Raw genomic sequence first — 23,164 nt, 5'->3', positions numbered from 1 at the left:
AACTAGTAGCCCTGAAGAGGTCTGTTTGAAACTTTGAATCCAAAGGTTTCCAACAAGTCTTTCAAGTTTCAACAAACATCACAACTTGAGACCAGAAAAAAAATCATTAAAGCCAACAAGCTATACCCAAATGGCATTACAATTAACAAAGAAGTCTACTTAGCATTGATTTAACTGGCAGCAGATAAAGTTAAATTTTGTCTTTGAAACCATACAATATCATCTGAAGCAATAGTAGAGCTCATGGCACACTAACTATGATTAGCAATACAAACTAACTATTAGGACAAACACAATCCATCATAATCTATGATCATTGATAGACCCACCACCATTATCCAACAATCATGATAACTAATGAATAACAAAGTGGTGGAAAAAAGAGCATCTTGGTGGTCAGAATTCTCATTAAAACAGAAGAGTAATCTGACCCCAACCACGGTAGAGGAAGAGGAAATCAATAACAGAGTAGAGGCTAGCTGCACTCATTCTGGATCAGGTGAACCACCAGGGACCAGCTGCATTCCAACAAAAGTATTAGAAAGGAAATTTAGATATTTGAAACATATATTTCCCATTTTTCACATTATGGCTCCATTTAAATTTAATCAAAATAGGCAAATAAGCAGCTAAGTAAAGGCTTGCAGAAAGTAGTTTAAAAAGCATAGGGTTTACACTTTAAGATGAAATGTTTGGGATGTTGAAATTCATTCTTTGTATCAATGATAGAGGAAATACATCCCGCAAACTTGAAAACAAAACTAAACTACTCAAGCATAATGAATAAAAAAACCATTGTATCTCACTTACAATGGCAATGTTGTTTCCATTTAGTAAAATCTGATCAAGCTTTGTTATCCGTCTCCCTTCAGCAGTGATCTCACTGTGAAATGATATTTGAACCATAAAGTGATTAATAAAACCTCTATAGTTGTTCACTAACAAATGAAAACAAAATTTTAAATCTTGAACAGGAACAGAAGCTCACACTGAAGTACTGAACTGACTGAAGCTAACATATTAGCTAAACACAGTTCTTTTAAGAGAATAAAAATGAAGAAAGATACAGAATCTAATTTCAAATCGTATAAAAGAAGACAATATAAATAGCTAAATCTTACAAAAGTCCTTTTTTTTTTCCTCAGGAAGCTAGTGCTATGTTTTTCACGCCTTGTAATTTTGTCAGCCTTAGATATTCATCCTTGTAATTCATATTGTTTGTTGAAAATAGAAATTCAGAAGAAGAGAAGGCACTTTTCAGTGAAACGAACACTGTCTTAAACATCCACAAAATGCAACAACAAAGGCTACAGTTCCCCTGTTTAGCAAAAAAAAAAAAAAAAAAGGCTACAGTTCCCATTTTTCATCCAAAAATCAAATTCCCCAGGTTAAGAATCCCACCTCAGAATCTGCTTCCCTTTCATCCACACAAAAAGAATGTGGTTGTCCAAATACTATCAACCTCCCGCAAAATTTTAATACTTCAGACTCAATCTACATTACCTTAAATTTTTTTAGCAGCATTTGGGTGATTACCTTCAATAACAACTTTTTAACCAAGGGACCTTATGTTTCAATCACATTATCTGCCTGACATCTGAACACCAAAGGCTTGGACAAAGTGGAAAATGAAGTATCAATAATCTCCTACTGTATTAAACTTCACAAAGAGTAAGTAGCCAACTAAATTGAAAGATGTGTCATGTGAAGGATGTCACTAAACTCAATGATGGGGATAAAAATACAGCAACTTTCATGCCAAAAAGAAAAAGGAAAAACACAGATACAATTTATTAAGCTCCAGAAAGACCCCATAAAATCAAAGCATCAAGATCCAGGAAAACAATACCACATGCAATCTCTTCTATGGAGTCTAAAGATACCCTAAAAACTTGTGCTCCTTTTCCCTGCAAAATATATCTATATATATATATTTTTTTTAAAAAAATTTTCAACAAGTAAACTTTCATATGAAAATGATAACTCCATGCACCAATAAATTTTTACAAGGGTCCCAATGGCCCTAACCAAGAATGGAACTTCTTGCAATTGCAAAACCACCTACTATAACACGATCCTGCAAAAATTTAGAAAAGAATGACATCCTCCACAAGGGCCAGACTGAAAATTGCCGTTTGGAATAAATACTTTCAATTATTAGACAAGATCAAGAAGAAGTAAGATCATTTGTTTTGCCTGCCTTTTGGCATGTTATGCACAAAAGAGATGAGACAGTTACAAAACTTCCTATTTGAAAGCAATTTTGCAGTCTTTATTTATAAAAGCAACAATAACAGGTGAAAACCTTAGAATTGGGAGGAGCAGCAGAAGAGAAGGAGAAAAGGTAAAAATCTCAAATAATTAAGGAAAACCGAAAACAAATGCCTTCCAAACAGGATTTGCCAAAAAGGCCAAGCAAAACAGTGAATATGGCATGACACATAATTCTATATTAATCTATGAGATTAACTATGGAATTCTGTATATTTACCATAGAGCGAGTATCCTTCCCCTCCTTTTCCTGCTAGGATTTGAAGTCATGTATAATGGAAAGGAGCATGTGCCTATTCACATAATAGATCATATGGTGGGCCATAAATAGGGAGGCTGATACCAAAAATCTATATTTGTTTGTAAACTCTCCTAGCAGATGGATAGTACCTAGATAGCTATCTATGACCTCCATTATCTTTTTCTTTTTTTGAACGATAAGTTACACTCACCAATTGGTTCTTGAACCCATGATTATGGAAGGAGGAAGTAACATTTAAGCTAGAGTTCATTGGCTATAACCTCCATTATCTTTTAGAAGGCCCTTGTCCCACATGAACTGGCAAATTAAGAGTTGTCAAATGATAAAACTTACATGCTCAAGATTACACCATGACACAATCTACTAAGTTTCAATGAAATCTTCAACTCTACATTTTAAAGCAATATCTCAGAAAACAGTCTATCAACACGATGGTGAATCTATTCACATTCTCCTTCTTACTCTTATATTCCAATGACATCTATAAAAAAAAATTTAAAATTGATATGTCACAATCTAGAATGTCTATAAGGGTTGAGGTAAGGTGAATTTACCAACAAGAAACAAAAGTTTTTCTTCAGCATACTGATCTGTTACAATTGGGACTAAAACCCTACTGCTCTAGAATTTTTGTGGAATGCAATTGAATAAGTTTATGAATCCAATAACTAACTTCTGAAAAACAAAGTACTCCAACCAAGAACAAAAGTTATATCACACAACAAAATGACAAATGCTCTAAGACTATTGATTTTTATCACAATATATCATACAATCATCAATGAGCACTAGCTCAAATCACACCCCGTTCCATTGTAAGAGAAAAGTGAAGGGTGACTAGATGCATGTGTAACTTACCAATAAAAAATAATATATCACACAATCCATTGTTTTTGATACACTGTGTGTATCAAAACTCTCTCATCTTCCTAATAAATTTAGTTTTACTTATCAAAGAGGACTTCTACTTTGATCTTGAACAACTCAAAAATGCATTACCTTGGGCCTTGCCTCAACTTGTCATCTTCCTAATAATCAACCACCTTGCCTAATGCACCACCTCACTGCCAAATATGCATAAACCATTGCTTTACTAGTGTGATATAGTGAGACAAACCCCAAGACTACATCCTCAGCCCACATAGAACATTTCACCAACAGGCACCCTCAGTTACAAAGCCAACACATTCCATAAATTTGTCTTTGCCTCTCATGGTCCCTTTACATTTACAAAGCCCAAACCAACACAACCTTCACCTTCTTTCAAGAAAAAACTAACCAACAGTTTTTTGATAGGTAAAACCAACCACGAATTTGACCTCTCTTTCTCTCTCTCTCTCTCACCTAATCCTCTACCAACAGTAATAGCCAAAGTCAGTGAACACGAAACTAAATTTACACTGCTATACACAATGGTACTAGTATAAATTAGCAGAAAAAAATAAAATAAAAAATCCTATATGTAGAGAATATAAGAAAGAAATGAGTGAGACTTATCAAAAAGAAAAAAGAAAAGAAATGAGTGAGGGGCATACTATTCAGTGACGTCTTCAAGGACCATGTTGACATAGACATCAAAGCCCCTAAGAGTGCCAACGAGCTCCTTGTCTCCCTTCATTATCACCCATATCTTCGACCCTATGCACCTATCAATTAGCTCTGCAGAAAATAAATAAATTAAAGTTTTAATATTCTAATGATTTTCTCTTAAAAAAGATAATAGAAAACACAGAGAGAGGGGGGGGGGGGGGGGAGAGAGAGAGAGAGAGAGAGAGAGAATAGGACCTGATGGGAGCAGTTGTGAAGGATTGTTGGCCATGGAGAGTGATCGAAAATGGAGTTTTATCAAGAGTTACTCCTAGAAATCCTTTCAAAACAAACAAAAAGTTACAACCATCAGTTTTGGAGCATGCATGCATTTGCCACTAACTAATCCAATACATTTATTCTATTCTTTATATAAAAGAGATGCATCAAGAAAAGTTGATGGTTCACGATATATACTATAGTCCTTTTTTTTTTTATAAGTAATAAGAGTTTTATTGAAAATGAAAAGTACTATATGGTCATGGTGGTGAACACAGAGTATCTTTAAAAATTACAAGAATATCAAGGAGAAAATCTAAGGGAATTTTGGAACTCAAAAATGGAATAACAAAGTGTAAAAACCCATGCCTGAGACCAATCAATTAAGATATGTATCATCAAGGATTTCAATTGATCAAGAGATCTCTTGACAGCCTCAAACGTATGACTATTCCATTCCCTCCTTACTATCCACATCAAGATACTGGCACTAGATTCCATACATCCAAGGAATGTTTCCCAAACCAATTTCTCCAACCAAATAATAGAGTTGGGATAGTCAATGGCATCACCCACTAAATCTCAAACATCCTAAACACCTCACTCCACAAAATATATGCAACATCACAATGGAGTAACAAATGGTTCACCGTTTCCTCACTACACTGGCATGTACAACACCAACGTACTAATGAGAAAGCCCTCTTGATTAGATTATCAAGAATGAGAATCTTACCCCACGCTGCTGTCCACAAGAAGAAAAACACCCTTTTTGGGGCCTTAACTCGCTAAATGCTCTTCCATGGACAAGAAAGAATGATCATTAGTGCCACAAATGGCCTTGTAGTAAGACCAAATATCAAATGTGCCACTCCCATTTAATCACCAAGTCATCCTATCAACCCCCTCTCCTCCATCTACCAATCATGAAAGGCTTTGTGGAACCTCAAATTCCAAAAGATTAAGGTTGTAGATACTTAAGAGGAATATGACCACTCCAAAGATCATACCAAAATCTTATTTGATTGCCCTCACCTACCTTGAAAGCCACATGTTGGAAGAAACTATCCCAAGCTGCTCTACCAAGAGCCTCATAGCTCAATTGGCACCTCCTGGCATTTCCCACTAAAACAGGCAGAGTTCAAATCCCACGACCCCCCACTGTTGTAACTGTTGAATTATCAAAAAAAAAAAAAAACTATCCCAACCTGTTCTGATACTCCTCCAAAAACTACACCTGTGCATACCTGTACTAACTTGTGTGGCCCATCTACCCTTATCCTTCCCATATATGGATGCAATCACCCAACCCCACAAGTGAGTAACTTCATACCCCCAATCTCCATGGCCATTTCCCTAGTAACGCTTGATTATTCAAATGTGACGGGTAGATATAATTTGTTTGCAGGAGATGAAGACGCAGGTGATTACTAGAGTGTTCATAAGAAGCTTATGGGGTTGTCATTATGTGGATTGGTTGTATTTGGGTTCTGTGGGTGCTTCAGGTGGGATTTTGATTATGTGGGATAGTTCCCACTTTTCGCTTTCGTGCAGACTTAAAAATATGGGTAACCAATTCAAAGAATTCAAAAGCACAAACAGATGCAATGCCACATGAAGCATGTTTCCTCCACTGTAATAATATAGGAGCTATTAACTAAAAACTATATGTACTGCATGTTTTCACTTTACAAAGATGGTTGTTTTTAACTAAAAAACTATATGTAAACCCCTCATAATTTTAACCAAACATTCAAATATCAGCTGTCAACAAGAATTTTGTAACATGTACCTTCATCATAGCAACATAAAAAATTGTAATAATAATTAAAAAAAAAAAAATACACAAACAAACTATAATACAGTACATCAATTCCAGCTCCTAATTATATTCCAGTTCCTAATTAACCAACAAAACCAAAAACAAAAAAAAAAAAATCATGTATTTCAGTTCCTAATACCCATCAAAACCAAATCTTTCAAATACCCATTTCGAGAGAGAGAGAGAGAGAGAGAGAGAGCTTACAGTCGGTGTTGAACGGTAGAGAGTTTGAGAGTGAGTGATCGACGGGTGAGACAGAGAGTTTGAGAGTGGACTTCGTTTCCCTATATTGGCTTCTACTCTCTAACATGGGCCCTCACTTTTAGCCCAAGCAAACCCTCGTAAAGAAAATACCAAACTAACTTTTGGGCTTTCTCAACATATGGATCACACGGTCCACCCAAGAGAGTCAAGCCCATGAATTAGATTGTGTCTTGTCTTTTTTTGATTAGATACAGACATACATTACAACTTCAGTTTATTATATGATAATTGTTTTTTGTTATCAAATCAAAATATCAATTAGTTTTTAATTGTAGGCAGAGTTCGAATCGTACATCTCTTATTCAACGAGGAGATTTCACTAATTGAGTTAACTAAAACCTACTGATAGATGTTTGTCTTAAAAATTACACAAATTAATATTTAATATGAATTATGAAATAGACTATTATTATGCATTGTTTTTTTTTTTTTTTTTTTTTTTGGGTACCATAAAACGGAATAATAGAAAAATAAAAAGCCCAAAAGCGAAGCAACAAATATTAACAACTAGCTCCCAAGGATGATTTGGTAGTTCATACTTCGACAAAATTCGGATCAGATAGGATGGGCGAGGGAAGACTGAGATCACCCAATGAAGTGGGTATAAGTATAACTCTTATTTGGTTATATTCGGTCCATTCTATCCAATGCGGTCCAATTTGGTTCTATTCGGTCCATTCTGTCCACTTTGATCTTATTCAGTCCATTTTGGTCTTATTCGGTTCACTTTGGTTCTATTCGGTCAAATTTGGTCCTATTCGGTCCACATTGGTTCTATTCAGTCCATTCTGTCCACTTTCGTTTTATTCGGTCCACTTTGGTCTTATTCGGTCCATTCTTCCAACTTTGCTCTTATTTGGTCCACTTTGGTCCTATTGAACAAAATAAAAATATTTAACATTTGCTAACTATTCGGTGCATTACACGGGTTAGTAATTAGTTCATTATAGATTTAAGATATTGTGAGACATCAGTTAAGATATTTTGCCTCTTTACAATTGACTCTTCAACTTTTTTTTTATGCCACCATGTTTGTTCATTTTTTTTAAGAATCTAGTTGTTCTTAGTTTTTAGTTTTTTTTTTTAGAAATGTAAGTTGTTCTTACTTTTTTATTAGATAGTTACAATGTGTTGTTCACTTGCAACTCTAACTTTTTTCTTCAAAACCTCTCAAGCACTTTTATGTATGAGAATGTGTCAATTAAGCTACAAGATTCTTAGCTCAGTTGTTTTTACTTAAATCTAAATATTGTAGTTTCAAGAATAACAAATTGAGCCTTGAAATTACAAAAAGTAAAGTTAAATATTATGATTCTATAGGCTAAATATTTCATCAAGTGAATTATATGCTAAGGGTTTAATTTGTTATTTTTAAAAAACTTAATTTAATTTATTACTTATTAATTATTACTGATTCTATATGTTTTAAAAAAAAGGGAACCCAAAGATTTAAAAAAACGAGACAACGACCAAGGAGTTGATAAAAATATGCCTTTTCTCTATCTGATTCTGTATCCTTGCAATTAAAACAAGAATACCACCAGTGGCACTGTCCTTTCGGCCATGCCAGCTTCCAGTGGGTCAGGTTGGAACCTTTGGGAAAAGAAGAGGACACGCAATCTTTAAATAATGCTATCTTTTAAGATTGTCCAGTAATCATAATCAATCATTTTTAATTATTGTCAATTCAATGAAGGTAGATAAAGATTCAAATAGGAGGATATCAAAGCATCCTTTTTTATCCAAACTTCCATGCCAATTGATGTATCTAATGCTATTTGTACTTCTTTTTTTTTTTTTTTTTGCATATTAATTGTGTGTTTGAATACCGTTTATTGCTAAAAATTGAAAACTTATTGCTGAAAACATTGTAGTAGAATAGTTTTTAAATATGAATAGTGCCATGTGGGACCTAGAAAATTGCCTGATCTACCGTATGCATAGTTATCGTGGGACCCACTGTAGCCGTGGGACCCATTGTTTAAAACACCAAACTCCAAACGCAGGTCATTTTAAGTGCTATCCAAACATAGCTTAATTTATTACAGTACATAATATCAAAATCTAAAATTCTAATCTCTCTCCCTCATTTATTCTGGTAACCAAATAGGAATACAAATTTGAGTCCAATTAAGTGCATGCATTGTCAAAAAAGTTAGTCACATTTTCATTTTTCCAATAAAAAAATTAAAATTTTTATTAATATATGCTGTAAGAGTATATATTAGTAAAACCTAATTTGCTTTTCAAGAGCAACATCGGACAGATAAATTTCAATGCTCTCTCATTTAATTTGACGCTAGCTTTCTAAACCTTGACTATCCAAAACTAAATTAACACAAATACCCTAACGTAAAACCAAATCCAACAAAAAAAATATGCAGACAAAACAAAAGAAAAGAAATACTAACTCAAAAACATGAATCAAACCAACACAACCAAAGCACTGAAATTAATCATATTTACTGTCCAAAATTTTGGAAAAAAAAAACCTTTATGATATTAGATGTTTAGAACAGGAATGGTTGCAACAATTTTTCAAAAACATAATCAAGCAATGCTAGAGAGAGAAGAAATATTGGAATACCTTGCAGTCTTGTCATCGTTGCAGCTCATGACCCATTGCTTATTCCTAATTTGGCTCTCTATGGTTCAAGAATTTTGTGTGTGGGAAAAATAGATTTAAACACCATTTCAGTTTTTTTTGGTCACAGTAGATATTACTAATGTAACCCAAATTCACAAAATTCAAATCCTTGAAATGGTGTTTTTTTTTTTTTTTTGTCAGTATGTAACAAATCCAAATCTAACACACAGACAAAAAATTGAACCAACTCAAACAAAAATCATTCCAAAAACTTATTTGACGCCTAACAAAAAAATTAATTAATTAAAAAATGTACTAGTTACAGTTCCGGCAATATCATGGTGGTGGTAGGCCAAGCAGACGGCAGTGAGGCCCTCAAAATTCTCTCTCTCTCCGCCCTACGGACTCTGTCTCTCACCATCTGAAACTGTGCACGTCACGTCACGGTGTGCATTGTGGAGTTTTAAGGGGTGTGTTTTACACGGTCTTAGAGAATTCTTAGAGAATTACCAATGGGGATTACCAATTGTGGTGGTTTGGAAATTTCATAAACCACATCTTTATGGGAGGGAATTGAGGATTAGGCTTCTGCTATATTATATATATACATATAAACCAATTGCAGCTGAAGCATGGATTCTGTGATGTAATGCAGATTATAATAAGTTCTTGACCAATGAGGTCAATAATTTGGGCAGCAAGGATCTGGTATCCAATTATTCATGGCAGGGGCCAAGGCTAGTTTGTAAATGAATTATGGCAATTAATCAAACAGAAAGGCAAGAAAGACCAATAAACAGAAAGAAAGAAAATAAAGCTGCCCATATTCACAAAATTCATCGTTTCTATAAACATTAATATCACTTGAAAGATAACAACTGAGGCAGGACCACAAATACACTGCCTCTAGCAAAGGGTGACACTTCAAATCCTTACATAACCTTTTAATGTCATCACAATTCGTGACATTCCAATATACTACCCTCCACAGGAGGGGATAGATATGAATATGATTACACATTCCAAAGCAAAATCAAAACCTATACTCATATACCACTCTTCATGAATGCATGGTATTACATTTGACCTGAGAAAACACCTACTAAGACTGACAAAAATGAAAAATGAATGAATGAAATGCAAGATGAAATGCTCTTAGACTCAGTAAATGTGGGTGAATCCCAACCCGCATACTAAGTATAAGAAAAAATATGAAAAGGATGAAATAAAACTGACCATGATGGACATATGATGAACAGATGAAGACACAAATTAACAAAAGAATGAGAATCTGCTATTGACGGAGAAACCAGGAATGAAAACGTTCTCCAGGAAGGAGAAAATGGAAATAAAAACATGCCGATGGAAGGAGAAACTCGGGAATATAGCACTTGGGTGCTGTTGAAATGTCACAACACCAGAACCGACCTCTTCGCATTCTTCTGTTCAAAAACCTGTAACCATTTGGGACTAACCTCAACAAGAATAGGACTATCGTTTAAGGACCCAAGCGCACAGCCAATCATCAAGCAGTTTGAGCAGCATCTAATTTCATCTCACACTTACCTCCCTCTCTGTCTGCAACTGCACTCCTCCATGAGCTCTCTTTGCTCTGATTTTCTATGGAGACCTCCACCCATTTCAGTGAAGCCATGACTACCCTCTTCTCCATAACAACCCTCCCCCCACCCCCGGGTGTGCGCGCGCGTGCTGATGCATTAGTTAGTGATAACATTTGGTGATGACGCAAGAGTTAGTGACAGCTTGAAGACCAACAGTATTGTGTTGTCAGAAAATGGTGATGACTCAATGAATATGCAACCCTGGACCCCAACTCGACACGACCAAATGCATGCAGGGACTTCTAAAATAAAGGAGAATACCAAGCAATGCTAGCCTCAAACAGAAATGGCGCGACTGATGGCCAACTTAGCCCATTCAGCAGATTCTTTGATCAAATGGTCATCTGAGGACAAGCATTCATCTAAAAAGTCTTTGCTTGACAGAGATTGCTGTATCAGAGTACCTGCATTACTTCCAAGTGTATCTGCAAGATCTCCAAGGACTCCAACAGCAGTTTTCATTACCACATCATCCCTATAAATCAATTTTTTTAAAAAAAAATCAGTAAATAATGCGGAACAAAATATTTAAAATAAGAACACCAGAAAAATAAATGTTTTCTACAGAGAACTCACATGTCTTTCTCCATATAAATGCTGTCCAAAAACTGGAGGATGTGAAGTGCAAAGGGAATCAAGAGCTGGGTTTCAGGAGAGTTCTTAAACCCTTGGAAAATCCCAGAATATGCCTCCAAGATTCCATTTCTCAGAGAATTGGTGTAGTCTACCAAATCATCATCAGCACCCGATGTGTGGGCAGACAACTCTGCAGCACTCTGGAGCATGGGCATGGCATACATCAAATACTTTTTGAAGTTCTCTCCAATAGCCAGTGCTATATCACCAAAGCATGAGAATATGGGAGGCTTAACAGAACGGTGCAACTGATTGCTTGATAAGTTCTTAAGTAGTTGTGTCATAATCCCATCACAGTAAGGAAGAATCTGATCCTCCAATGCCCTGCATATATCTCCCACAACACCAACTGTCACAGCACACACTTGGTACTCCTCAAAATTTTGAAGACCCATTTCCAAGTACTTGTAAAACTCTGGCATGTATTTTGCAAAATCTGGGCCTGTTGCATAGGCAAGGGCTCCAATGGCAAGCATGGCCTCCTCATGCACAGTGGCACTTCTACACGCAAAAACTCTCAGGTATAGTTCCATTATCTGATCTGCATACTGCATAAAGAGATATTTAGTTGGCTCTGATGATCCTAGCTTCTGAATAATGACCTGTAAACACCCACAAAGAAGGCCTTGTAATTCACTCTGCTTCTCTCTCTCATCAGATGAGAGTTTCTGCCCCTCAAGAGTCTTGTGCAGCTCCATCATGATGATAGGAACAAGATGCAACACCATGCTAGCTGTTTCATCAGTTGAACACCTCACCACTTCATTCAATGTTTCATATGCAGCAGTCCTCAATCGAGATTCACTAGCATCTTCTCTGTGTGTAACAGTGAGAAGGGCCTGAACGATTTCCTGGAAAAAAGGAGTTAGAGTTGATAATGGGCCCCCCTCCTCAAACCCTTGAGCAAGAAAATAGAGAGCACCACAGGCCTTCTCAGCAACATTTGGAACATCTTTCATGCTCTGAAGCAGAACAGTAATGATCTGTTGGCAATTTGCTTGAGTAATTATGGGTGAATCTATGGTTGAACCATGAAGAAATTCAAAGATTCGCCCCAGGGTCCAAGCAGTAGTGTCCTTCACATGGTTATTTGGGTCCTTAGTTAAAGCAGTGAGCATGAATGTTAACGCAACATTGACAATAGGTGTTAACTTGTCAGGGGAAGGACCCTCCAAAATTGAACCAAAAGCATACGTGGCTGCTTCCCTTTGCCTCCACTCTGGTTTTGTTATGTTCTCTTCAATAAATGGCATAACGAGTGGGACAATATCATCTCCCACTGTACGTGCAACCAAGCCAAGGCAAGTGCCCCCAGCCATTGCAATATTCCAAGCTCCCTCATCCTGATCCTGATCCTCCTCTTGCTTAAGGAGTGTCTCCAACAGCATAGGGACAAGAGCAGGGAGGGCCTGCTTTATAAAATAAAAACAGGGAATAGCAGAGTCCCCGGTAAAATCACCCCCATAATCTTCCAAGATATCTATCTCCTCATCACAAATTGAACTCCAGAACTCAATGGCTTGAAGAGCAACAGGTTCCTCATCTTCCCTCACGGCCTTCGCTGTAATGTTAAAGATGTCCTGGATGTAATGAGCCAATTTCTCATAGTAAGTTGATGAAATGGAGACCAAACACTCAAAAGCTGCCTGCCGTATTTTCACTTCTGGGGAGAGAGTTGCCTCACAGACAACTCTCATGATATAGTCACGCTCCATATCATTGCTAAAATTTGCCTGAGCAAAGCCCAGGGCATTGTACAGTGCTCGAGTAGCAGCAAGCCTAACATCATTGTTCCCTTCAGATGCATTCATACCCTGAACTACAGCTGTAAGTATTTTATTCACTTGATCCTGATCCACAACATTAGGAGAGACTTCCTCACACAAATATCCAAGAGTCTCCAAAGTGGCTTGCCTGACATTAGCTGCTTGCTGGTGAATATTTGACAAAAGGGACACTATAAGCTCAGGCCATTGTTTCTGAGGCAATTCAATGCCTGCAATCTTTGCAATGACTTGAGATGCAGTTGATCGAGCATCAGATACAGCAGAAGATAGGGTCTGTAACAAACATGTCTTGATCTGGGCCTTCACGGCAGTGTCCAGGGTCACCCAGCTTTGAACAAGCTCAAACTTTCTATGTTGTTCCTTAGCATCCAAGGCGTTCTTAAGTATCAAACCTGCTAATTTACGGCTCTCTACAGGCTTATCATCATTCGCTAGCTCTCCAGACAGAGATAACAAGAAACTGGGGAGGTTTTGCTCCTGAAACTGTTTTATACTGTCTTCTGCATGCTTCCGCACATTACCATCGATCGATTGTGCATTCAGAAGAATCTGGGTAACTTCCATCGCCATATTGTATCTGAGAGTATCAAATATATCTTAATTCAGACACATAAATGTTCAACAAGCTTCCCATCCCAAACCCAAGTCCATAAAGAACTCAATAAATGATCAATAGTTTAAGAACGGACATCACAATGTGATTAAAACATCCATGAAAAAATTGCAGTAACCAAGAACTCAATAAATGATCGATAGTTTAAGAATGGACATCACAATGTGATTAAAACATCCATGAAAAAATTGTAGTAACCAAAACTTTCATACTTCAATTCCAACAATAAATCGAAGTAAAACCACAACAACTAAGCAAACACATATATTTTGTGCAGTTAACTCGGATATACTCCTGCATCCTTTTTCCCTTAATTTATCTATATCCATTGCTTCAAATTTCTGGAAACCAAATTTCATTTAAAGCTTGATATTTAAATTATTTGTATTTCTCATCATTTTCTGCATCCAATGTAAAAATAAAACTTAATTTAAGGTGAAAATTAAATTTAAAAACATGAAGCATGAAAAGATGACTAAAATGAAAATCTGCTCTGCTGTGCACGTTGAATATTAATATTATAATCAGAATGAGACAAATATCAGAAAACAGTTCAAAATCCACTGAGACTAGTAACCTTAAACGTAAATCAGCTGCACTACCTAAATTACATCAAAGTGAATCTATATGACTATTATCACATCAACCCCACTAATCACTCAACTTTTCAAAATAAGAATTAAAAGCAATAAAAACATAAACTTGAAAGAAAAAACTAACTTTTTTGCCCCAGAATTTGAAAAGCTATTATATACCCGCAAGACCTTGAGCACTTAGAATTGAAACCCATGTAAGTAAGTTTGAAGAAAGTCACGGATCGAATCAGATTGAATCCAATAACACATACAATTCTATCAAATTCACACTTCAATTAACAAAAAGAATGAAAACCCACTAAAATTACAACCACAAGCTAATCAAAATTCAACCCATTTGCCAACAATTGAAGCAAAAACACATCAGCAAATTATAGATCGAATGCCCAAATCAACATACCCAAAAAATAATAATAAACCCTAATTTCAGTCAAAAAAATTGGGGGCTTTGATAGAGGAATGATAAAATTACCTGGTGGTCCACGGAATTGAATGAGACAGTAGCAGTACTGTCACCGATCGAGACAAACTCAACGGCGCTCTGAAAAAGTGAAACCCTAGCTCAGAGAAAGAGAGAGAGAGAGAGAAAACGAAAATTGAAAAACAAGAAGCTTGAATTACACAAATTTATAGTACTATAAATTTTGATACTTTTTTTTTTTTCTTTTTGTATTTGAAATTTTTATGAATTTTATTTTGTGGGACCCGTTAGATTGTTCTCCAAGTCAGATCAGAGCCGTTGATTTTTTTTTTTTTTGCTTTACGCGTCTTTTTTAAAAAAAAATTGACCTGGCTTCGAGTTGTGACGGTGAGTACTGAGTTGTATTGTGGACCCAATTATTCTAATTTTGTAACTTTAATTTGTTCAAATTTTTATCTCCAAAAAAAAAAAAAAAAAAAAATCAAATCAAATCGAATTGATAAGATTAAGAAGTATTTTTAGATGTTGAAATTATTGGGGGAAAGTCAGCTTGGTTGACGAATGAGATTTCTTTTTGAGAAAAAGGTTTTTGTTCTTCGCCGTATGATTAAAGTAAGACGTGTGGGACCAGATAGAACCAATTTTGCTGATTTTGAGATGGGATTTTTCCTATCATTAACGTTAAGCAAAGGTTATTATAAGAAGGTAAAAAAATTATTGGACTACTATGATTTTGAGGTCTTTCTAGGAAATCCAAGCCACTATAAAATAAAACTTTGGTCTTCAAGAATTCCAAAAAAAAAAAAAAAAGTATACTTACCAATTCAATGCATTTTTATTCATTTGCAAATATTGAATGCAATTATTTAGGAAACAAAATGATTGAATGTAACAGTCACTACTTTTTTTTTTTTTTTTTTTACATGTACAAATAATTTAAAAGAAATTAGAATCTAGATCCAAACATGCACTATTCTCACTGAAAAGAGGGAGACTCTAGTCTAGACCAGAGCCCCTTTTTTTCTCCAATGTGATTAGGTGAATCAACCATCAACTATGGTTGTTACTTGTTAGCCCCATGGCCTTTAAATTTGAGCAACATGTGGAACCTCTTTACCATTCTTAGGCCTAAAGCAATCTTGGGGGGGTTAGAATGACGAAGTAGTTAGCTAATTTTAGCTTTTATGACACTATTTTATGTGATCAAATTTGGATGGCTAGGAACAAAGCTAGAGTGGATGGCAATAAAAGTTCCACAACTGATCTATCTATGCAAGTTCTCAAATCATATATAGAGCATAAGGAAGCATGGGATGACCAATAGAAGAGACCAGCAAAGGAGAAAGGTTGGAAATACCCACCAAAGAATTGGGTTAAGCTCAACCTTGGTGAGCGTTTGGATCCGGATGAACCTGCGTTTGCGTTTGCGTTTTGCGTTTTGCTCTTCTTCTTCTTCTTCTTTTTTTTTTTTTTTTTTTTTTTTTTTTTTTTTCTACATGAGTTTCAGCTTTAGGGGACAAGTGCACTATTGAGTACTGTTTATGTATTGTTGAGCCGTGATTTTTGACATTTTTGTGCACACTAGTGGGTCTTGTGCACTGTTTACGGGACCCACAAACTTCACTTTTCAGCAATTTTTTCATTAAAAATGGATCTAATGGCACTATTCACACATTTAAAAATTATTTTATTACAGTGTTTTCAGTTGTATCGAAACGGATCCTTGATGTAGTGATGGTAACAAAAAATGAGAAACAAAAGCTATTATCGGCCTAAACAGAGCAGTTGGATCCTAGTAGCCCTTTGTTGGGTTAAGCAAAGGTAGCCTTATGCGTTCTTAGAATAGCTGCACTGCGTGATTGGATTTGGGCTAGTGCCCATCTCTAGTTTTCCATCCCTAGTCTCATAGGCAATAAACCTAGGCCTCTCCTTTTTGTGTCGTTGGGTTGATCAATAAAGCGTTTATCCGGGGGAAAAAAAAAAAACCCACTTAATAGTGAAATATTTCTTTTTTGAGATAATATTTAAAGTTACTAGTTTAAATTCTTTCTTTTAAAAAAATAAATAAATGTCACAATAAGTGATGGAGGGGGTTTCGAACTTTGTTCTACTCATAAGGAAGACTAAACAATGCTAATGAACTACAAAAGGTTCTTGACAAATCACAAACGTGTTCAAATTCTCAATTACCTTTACAACTCAAACTTTTCAAGCCTTAAATGTAAGCTTGACAGCAATGTGAAATCATTTTAAAACCAAAGAACTTTAAAAAAATAATAATAATAAAATAGAGGAACCCAAAACTTTTTTTTTTTTTTTTTTGAATGGAAGGTATAGAAAGAGGAACCCAAAACCGTAATCCTGGATAACATGGGAACTACCTTTGTAAATGTTGATAAGCAATGGGACTTTGATATGAGATGAATATAGCATCATTCTTCTTTTTAAATCTTGAAAGTTTTTTTTTTTTTTTGTTGAGAAACTAAATCTTGAAAGCTAACAGTGAACTTAAGGAATGCAAAATTTGGTGATAATGGCCTAAAATTATAAAAATCAATTACAAATCTGCCATTATAAAATTTAATTACTTGTTTAATTATATTTTATAGTTAAAAAGTATTGATCCTTATTATTTATAGATAGGTAGATAATAGGAGAAGAGAGGCAGAATTCGAACCAAATATGGGCCACCACAAAGATTGTACTCTCCTTCTTGTATTTCTGTATGAGTGTTATATCCAATGTAACATAAAATAATAAAGCTTTGCTAATAAAACAAATCTATCTGAAGTGGATGGAATGGATCCATGGACCATGACAATGGTTGTTCACTAATCTAAGCCAAGTAGTTCCTTATTTAATAATTAACACTACAGCTGAAAGCCTTCTCGAAAGAGACATACTGTGTACATAATTCAATCTTCTTCAGGAAAAAATAATGTTTGAAAAGATTATTCTATAGACAAAATGACTAAAGCAATTCTAAGTAACAGTTCTAATAGTGTTGTTTTTCAAGTTATTTTGTACACATATTTGGAAAGATAAAAGTAAGTGGTGTAACTTGTCTAATGCAGTAGTGAATCAAAACCCAAGGAATCTGGGAGATATTACTTGAATCAATCAACCAATATTAAGGATCTTGATAATGGAGTAAAAAACTAAGCCAACTCAAACTGTCTATTCAAGAAAAATATTTCATTTTGTGATATGCTTAATTACTACTCTGCCTGTTAAATTACTGATTGTTCCAAAAACTTAAACTATCAGAATATGGTAAATTTAATCATTTAACCATATATTTCTAACACTATCATGGAAGTAGCTTTTGTAGAAACCACTTGAATCCACAAAGTGATGACTATATACTTTTACCACAATACTAATAAAAGAAAAACCCATACCAGACGGTCCAGACAACACACTTTTGGTCACATTAAGCACATACCCAATATTCATTGCATTAGATTTCAATCAAAAGAGGTTGGATATTTCCTCTATTTGTGACATTTTAGGAAAAAGAAATTAAAAAAAAAATTGCAACTCAAGTTAATTCGGACATCCATTGCTGCATCTTTACACATGGACTGAACTTTAATTACATTCTATACTAGGTTAGATCTACTCAATCATTATAAAGGAAATTTAGGCATGTTTGAAGAGCTAAGGCTTCTTCATAAATAGAAAACTCAGTACTTTCTAAGAGAGAAGGAAAATTTTGTTTCATTTTTCATTTTCTTCTGTATTGGTATGTTAAAAAATGTTCTGGGGATCACAGTTTAGAGTTCATCATGGAAATCATCATCGTAATCTTCTTTGCTTTCATCAAAGACTGTGTTATAGAAAATATGCTCATGATTGAGCATCTCATCAAGCGATAAGTTCCCATCTTTGTTGTCATCAGCCTGAATGAAATAAAAGGCACAAAGTTAGAAAGTTCAATGTCCTTACAGTTAGAAACCAACAAGTAATGCAAAGACTTAACATTACAGAATAGCAACTGACCTCATGAATCAGATAACTAGTATAATATTTTGCATAAGTCAGTTCTCCTGGGTGAAGATAACCTAGTATGGGTTTCAATTCTTCCACTACCAACAATCTGAAATTTTTTTGTCAATATGAGATTAGTGGATAACCTAAACAACAACAGCTAGTTTAAACCATCCACCAGCAACATTGAACATAAAGATATAATCCTGTGGTTTGCAAAAGAACTTAACATTATTCAACGGGAAAATTATCGTGCATAATTTGAAAGAAAAACTTGTTCTTAAGTTCATAGGATGCATACTTGTCCTTGTTCACATCAAGCTCTGCAAACTTCTCTTCTGCTGTGGGTACATCAGCCCCACGAGATTCAAAATCAGCATAATTCTTATAAATATCATAAGCATGGTCGAGGAATTCTTCAAAATTGAGTTTCCCATCACCATCATTGTCCATCCGCCTGTAAAGAAAATCATTGTGTCAAGGCACTAAGCATACAAGAGGTTTTGGGCTAACAAGATTAAGGGAAACTAAACTATCATCATTCATAGCATATCTCAATTGTACATTATTACAATGTAAATGCAAAAGGAAGAAAATATTAGACTTGTGGATTACTTACTTTATCTTTTCTCTCAAAAGCCATTTCTGAATTTTCTCATTCCCACTGTCTTCTGGGTGCAAAAAACTGCATGGAGATAAGGCTTTTATTCATCAAATTCCCCAGCATGCACAAATCATTTGTGTATCTTAAACACATGAATAAGACGAAATGGAGAGCAAAGGAAGTTCGAAAATTTACTCTTTGAACTCATCAAAGCTAAGAGATCCACTTCGATCAATGTCAGCATTATCAAATTGCTCCTTCCACCATCCAGCTTCACCATGCCCCATTCCATTTTTCTCTGTTTCACATTCTTTATATCAAATTCTATCCAATACAACATCTGTTTGCTCATATAGGTTACCAAGAAAACAAGAGAAACAAAAGAAGTTTCTAGCTAATATTACAACAACCATTTTGTTACAATAAAGTAAATTCTTACATTTCTTAACAACTTAATCTTTTATTCCAAACAGTAATTGATCATATTCTAATCCCAACTAGCTCTAAATTCCAAATTTTTATTTCACAATTGGTTATGTCTAGGAAGACAAATGGAGCAATTTCTGTATTATTCGCACAATCAGCTTGAGACCAGTTTTTGGTTTAAATAATAAAAAAAAAAACTCTTAAGTACCTATATCTTCTTTAAAAAACTGAGGTAGATACTCATTGAAAGCTATGGCCCCATCCACGTCCTTGTCGCGCGATGCCATCTCTTTCTGTGTTGTATAAATCAATCTCTGATGTGCTTGATATTCAAACCAAGCCTCTAGCTCCTTGAAACTAACCACCCCATCGGTTGGTGCTTTGTCTATCAAAGGGAACAAAATGTACAACCTTAAGGTTGTATTTAATTTTCCTTCACTAAAATATTCATATGCATCGTCAACCTCATCCACAAAGGAACTGTTTTCAAAATTGAAGGAAGAAGTAGTACTATTAATGGGGTCTTCTTGTCCCCTATTTTCAGCCAATCTTTCCAACTTGCTGACTAGAGGGTCGAAATTTGTGATCCGGAATTCGTAGCCTAGGCGGCGATTTAGGCCACGATGATCACGACCATGTTGTCTGGAGGGAGAGAATACCATGATGATGAAGAAGGCGGTGGCTATGAGGGCGTAAACCACCGCATTGGCCATTAGAGACAGAGAGAGAACAAAGGGTGAGATATTGGCATGCATAGGAGAAGTTGGTGGTGGGTATATTGTTTTGTTGGTTTGGTTTGAAGGAACCACATTGGTGTTGGGAAAAACGGTTATTGACAGTTATTATTGAGGGGTTGCCTAAAATACATTGTGTGTTTCAATTTAGCAACCTCATCTTTCCTAACTTGTTTTTTACCAAGAGAGAGAGAGAGAGAGAGAGAGTAGCTGAACTGGTTGTGAGTTGTGACCTCCTGCTATTAATGATGGAGAGAAATGACTGTGTCATTTTAGTTTTATGAGAAGAAATGGCCAACGTGGCACCCTCCCATCATTTTTTTTTTTTTTTTTTTTTGGGGAATGATCCCATAATTGGGAAGGGGAATAAATCATCATTGATAATAATATGTAACATTTGAGAAGTGCTATATTTACAATATTTTTATAACAAATTATAAGTGGTTGATTGTTATTAATTCTAATTTGAAGCTACCACTGAAATTATTTTTCCATCTTACTAATAACAATCTGTAACAGCTTGCCACATAAGATTTATTGAAAAGATGTTGTGAAAATGTTATAGACATATCATTTCTCGTAACGTTTTGGGATACTTCCACCTCCGACTGTCTTTATGAATATGACCCAAGTGTTTAGTGTGAGGATGGACACCAATCTTTGAATTAAACCTTATTTGCTATTTGGTAGACTACAATGTAGTCTCAAGATTTTGTGATGGTCTACAGTTACTAAACAGATTAATTGGGACCATTATATGTACTTTTCATAATACGATGCAGTGTGTCACTAGTAGGAGATGATGCTCTAACATCATGTCTATAAAACTATTATTCATAATAAAATGATTAAATTTTACGTTAATTGTCAATCTATCATGACCTATCTCTTTCCCTCCAAAGAATAAGGTATAAATTCAAATTATATCACATCTATTGAAAAATGGGTAAGAAACTTAGAAACCTATGTAAAGACATATGTGGAGTCAATGATTTAGTATAGGATTTTGTGCATCATCAGGGTGAAAGAAAACAAATCAAATCAAAACAAAAGATACGTGATGTTAGATAATTTATGCGAATTATTAACCCAAATTTCTATTGGAAAAGGCACTTAATTTTGAACTCCATAACCCAATGGCTTTAAGAGGAAAAAAATTGTACTTTTTGTGTCGTATTAACCCAAAATATTTTACTAATGGCATAAAAAATATTTAGTAAAATATTTTATTTTATTTACATATAAATTTTAATTAATCCATAGACATATTATTAATATTATACTATATAATAAAAGTTGGGTTATATAAATAACATTTATGATAAGTGGATATACTCTCTTTATACCACTCGTATAATAAAAGTATCCTCACAAACCATAGCACATATACATCATCAAATTTATTAATTTAACTGTGCTCTACTTAAAGTTCTATTATTAATTAAGCTAATTATACTCTAGATAAATATCTCTTACCAAAGTTTCAATAAATTTAAAATAATTTTTCGATCAAATTAATTTTAAAATTTCATTATTCACTTAAATTGTTTGGTTCATCTACTGTAACTTTTAGTTTTTTTTTTTTTAAAAAAAAAAAAATCTTATATATGATAGGCTTTTTGTCATATAACATTTTTTTTTTTTTTTGCTTTGAAAAAAATCTGTCTTATATATAACATAAGGTTATGTTAACTTGTACCCTTAGGGAAATTGTTAACAAACTATTTTAAGAAAGTTTAAACACAATTTTTATGGGAAATAGAAAAATCTGTCAAAACATTAAGGTTATGTTTAGTAACAATTTTTTGTTTTCTATTTTCAAAAACTTGTTTTTAGGAATATAAATAAAAAATAATTTTCTTGTATTTTTTAAATTAAAAACATGTTTGGTTAGTTGAAATTAAAAAGATAGTTTTTTGAAAAAAAAAATAGAAAATACTAAAATATATTGTTACTAGGATTTGAACTCTAATGCTAATTCATTAAATGAGACAGATTCATTAAATTAAATGTGTGTTTTCATTGACTTTTGAAAATTAGAAATTGAAAACAACTTTTTACATGTTTTCAGTTTCCTTTATGAATTAAGTTTTGAGAACAATTTTTGTTTTTTTGTCAATTTTAGGTTGTCAAACAAGTTTTTTAGTCTCAAAAATCGAAAATTGTTTTTGGAAATAGAAAATAAGGGGAAAAAACAGTTACTAAACATACCTTAATTGTTTTTTTTTTCTTTTTCCATAAAACTTTTCCTAAAATGGTTCATTAACAAATGCCTTAGGGTTTAGGGCATCCTTTAACATTTCTCCATAAAATAAGATAAATTTTTATTATTATAATGGGTTACAAAATTGGTTGTAACTTAAGATTACAACTTTACTCAATATCATCAACATTATTGCATATTTTGAGAATCTAATCATTGGATTGTATGTTCTTTACACTCTTAATACACATGTCAAATTTTGTGCCAATCGGATATTATTTATTATATGATATATAAGATTATATTTTATGCATAATTTTAAACTATAAAAACTTAAAATTTAAACAATTTATTGATTTTAGAAATTTTGCAAGTATAGAGGATATAAGAAGAAAATGTAATCTAATGGTAGATTTGTCAAAATTCATCTTCAATAAAAAGATATTGAGTTGCAAAATTTCTAAGATCAGTAGCTATCTCATCAATAAATTGTTTAAATTTCAAGTTTTTGCATTTTAAA

The 23,164-nt window shown here is 34.2% G+C and overlaps 3 protein-coding genes across 3 annotated transcripts; all 3 read right to left on the bottom strand.

The window, feature by feature from the left end:
• Positions 1–142: 142 nt before the first annotated feature.
• LOC126699241 (sm-like protein LSM5) lies at positions 143–6,507 on the bottom strand. Its single transcript, XM_050396949.1, has 5 exons — positions 6,366–6,507; positions 4,319–4,400; positions 4,069–4,192; positions 811–883; positions 143–518 (listed from the first exon to the last, which is right to left on the bottom strand). The coding sequence occupies exons 2-5, from the start codon at positions 4,350–4,352 to the stop codon at positions 486–488; spliced, it is 264 nt and encodes an 87-aa protein (XP_050252906.1). The 5' UTR covers positions 4,353–4,400; positions 6,366–6,507; the 3' UTR covers positions 143–485.
• Positions 6,508–9,838: 3,331 nt separating this feature from the next.
• On the bottom strand, positions 9,839–14,923 carry LOC126699773 (importin subunit beta-1). Its single transcript, XM_050397743.1, has 3 exons — positions 14,739–14,923; positions 11,211–13,634; positions 9,839–11,109 (listed from the first exon to the last, which is right to left on the bottom strand). Exons 2-3 carry the CDS (start codon positions 13,625–13,627, stop codon positions 10,911–10,913), a joined length of 2,616 nt encoding a protein of 871 aa, XP_050253700.1. The 5' UTR covers positions 13,628–13,634; positions 14,739–14,923; the 3' UTR covers positions 9,839–10,910.
• Positions 14,924–18,210: 3,287 nt separating this feature from the next.
• On the bottom strand, positions 18,211–20,517 carry LOC126699505 (uncharacterized). Its single transcript, XM_050397363.1, has 6 exons — positions 19,916–20,517; positions 19,477–19,579; positions 19,297–19,362; positions 18,979–19,134; positions 18,690–18,786; positions 18,211–18,589 (listed from the first exon to the last, which is right to left on the bottom strand). The coding sequence occupies exons 1-6, from the start codon at positions 20,460–20,462 to the stop codon at positions 18,464–18,466; spliced, it is 1,095 nt and encodes a 364-aa protein (XP_050253320.1). The 5' UTR covers positions 20,463–20,517; the 3' UTR covers positions 18,211–18,463.
• Between the last annotated feature and the right edge of the window lie 2,647 nt (positions 20,518–23,164).

The sequence above is a fragment of the Quercus robur genome, chromosome 9 (genome assembly GCF_932294415.1).
Source record: "Quercus robur chromosome 9, dhQueRobu3.1, whole genome shotgun sequence".
Classification (NCBI taxonomy): domain Eukaryota; kingdom Viridiplantae; phylum Streptophyta; class Magnoliopsida; order Fagales; family Fagaceae; genus Quercus; species Quercus robur.
Note: the sequence above shows the minus strand (reverse complement) of the source record. Positions and strands in the feature narration are given on the sequence as shown.

Excerpts from the sequence above, each read along its gene's own strand:
- LOC126699241 (XM_050396949.1), bottom strand. The coding sequence starts at position 4,352 with ATGGCCAACAATCCTTCACAACTGCTCCCATCAG. Across the intron at positions 4,193-4,318 it reads TTCACAACTGCTCCCATCAG|AGCTAATTGATAGGTGCATA; the intron begins GTCCTATTCTCT and ends TATTTTCTGCAG. Across the intron at positions 519-810 it reads ATGGAAACAACATTGCCATT|CTGGTCCCTGGTGGTTCACC; the intron begins GTAAGTGAGATA and ends GTTGGAATGCAG.
- LOC126699773 (XM_050397743.1), bottom strand. The coding sequence starts at position 13,627 with ATGGCGATGGAAGTTACCCAGATTCTTCTGAATGCACAATCGATCGAT. Across the intron at positions 11,110-11,210 it reads ATTTATATGGAGAAAGACAT|GGATGATGTGGTAATGAAAA; the intron begins GTGAGTTCTCTG and ends ATTGATTTATAG.
- LOC126699505 (XM_050397363.1), bottom strand. The coding sequence starts at position 20,462 with ATGCATGCCAATATCTCACCCTTTGTTCTCTCTCTGTCTCTAATGGCC. Across the intron at positions 19,580-19,915 it reads GTTTTTTAAAGAAGATATAG|AGAAAAATGGAATGGGGCAT; the intron begins GTACTTAAGAGT and ends AATGTGAAACAG. Across the intron at positions 18,590-18,689 it reads CTAGTTATCTGATTCATGAG|GCTGATGACAACAAAGATGG; the intron begins GTCAGTTGCTAT and ends TATTTCATTCAG.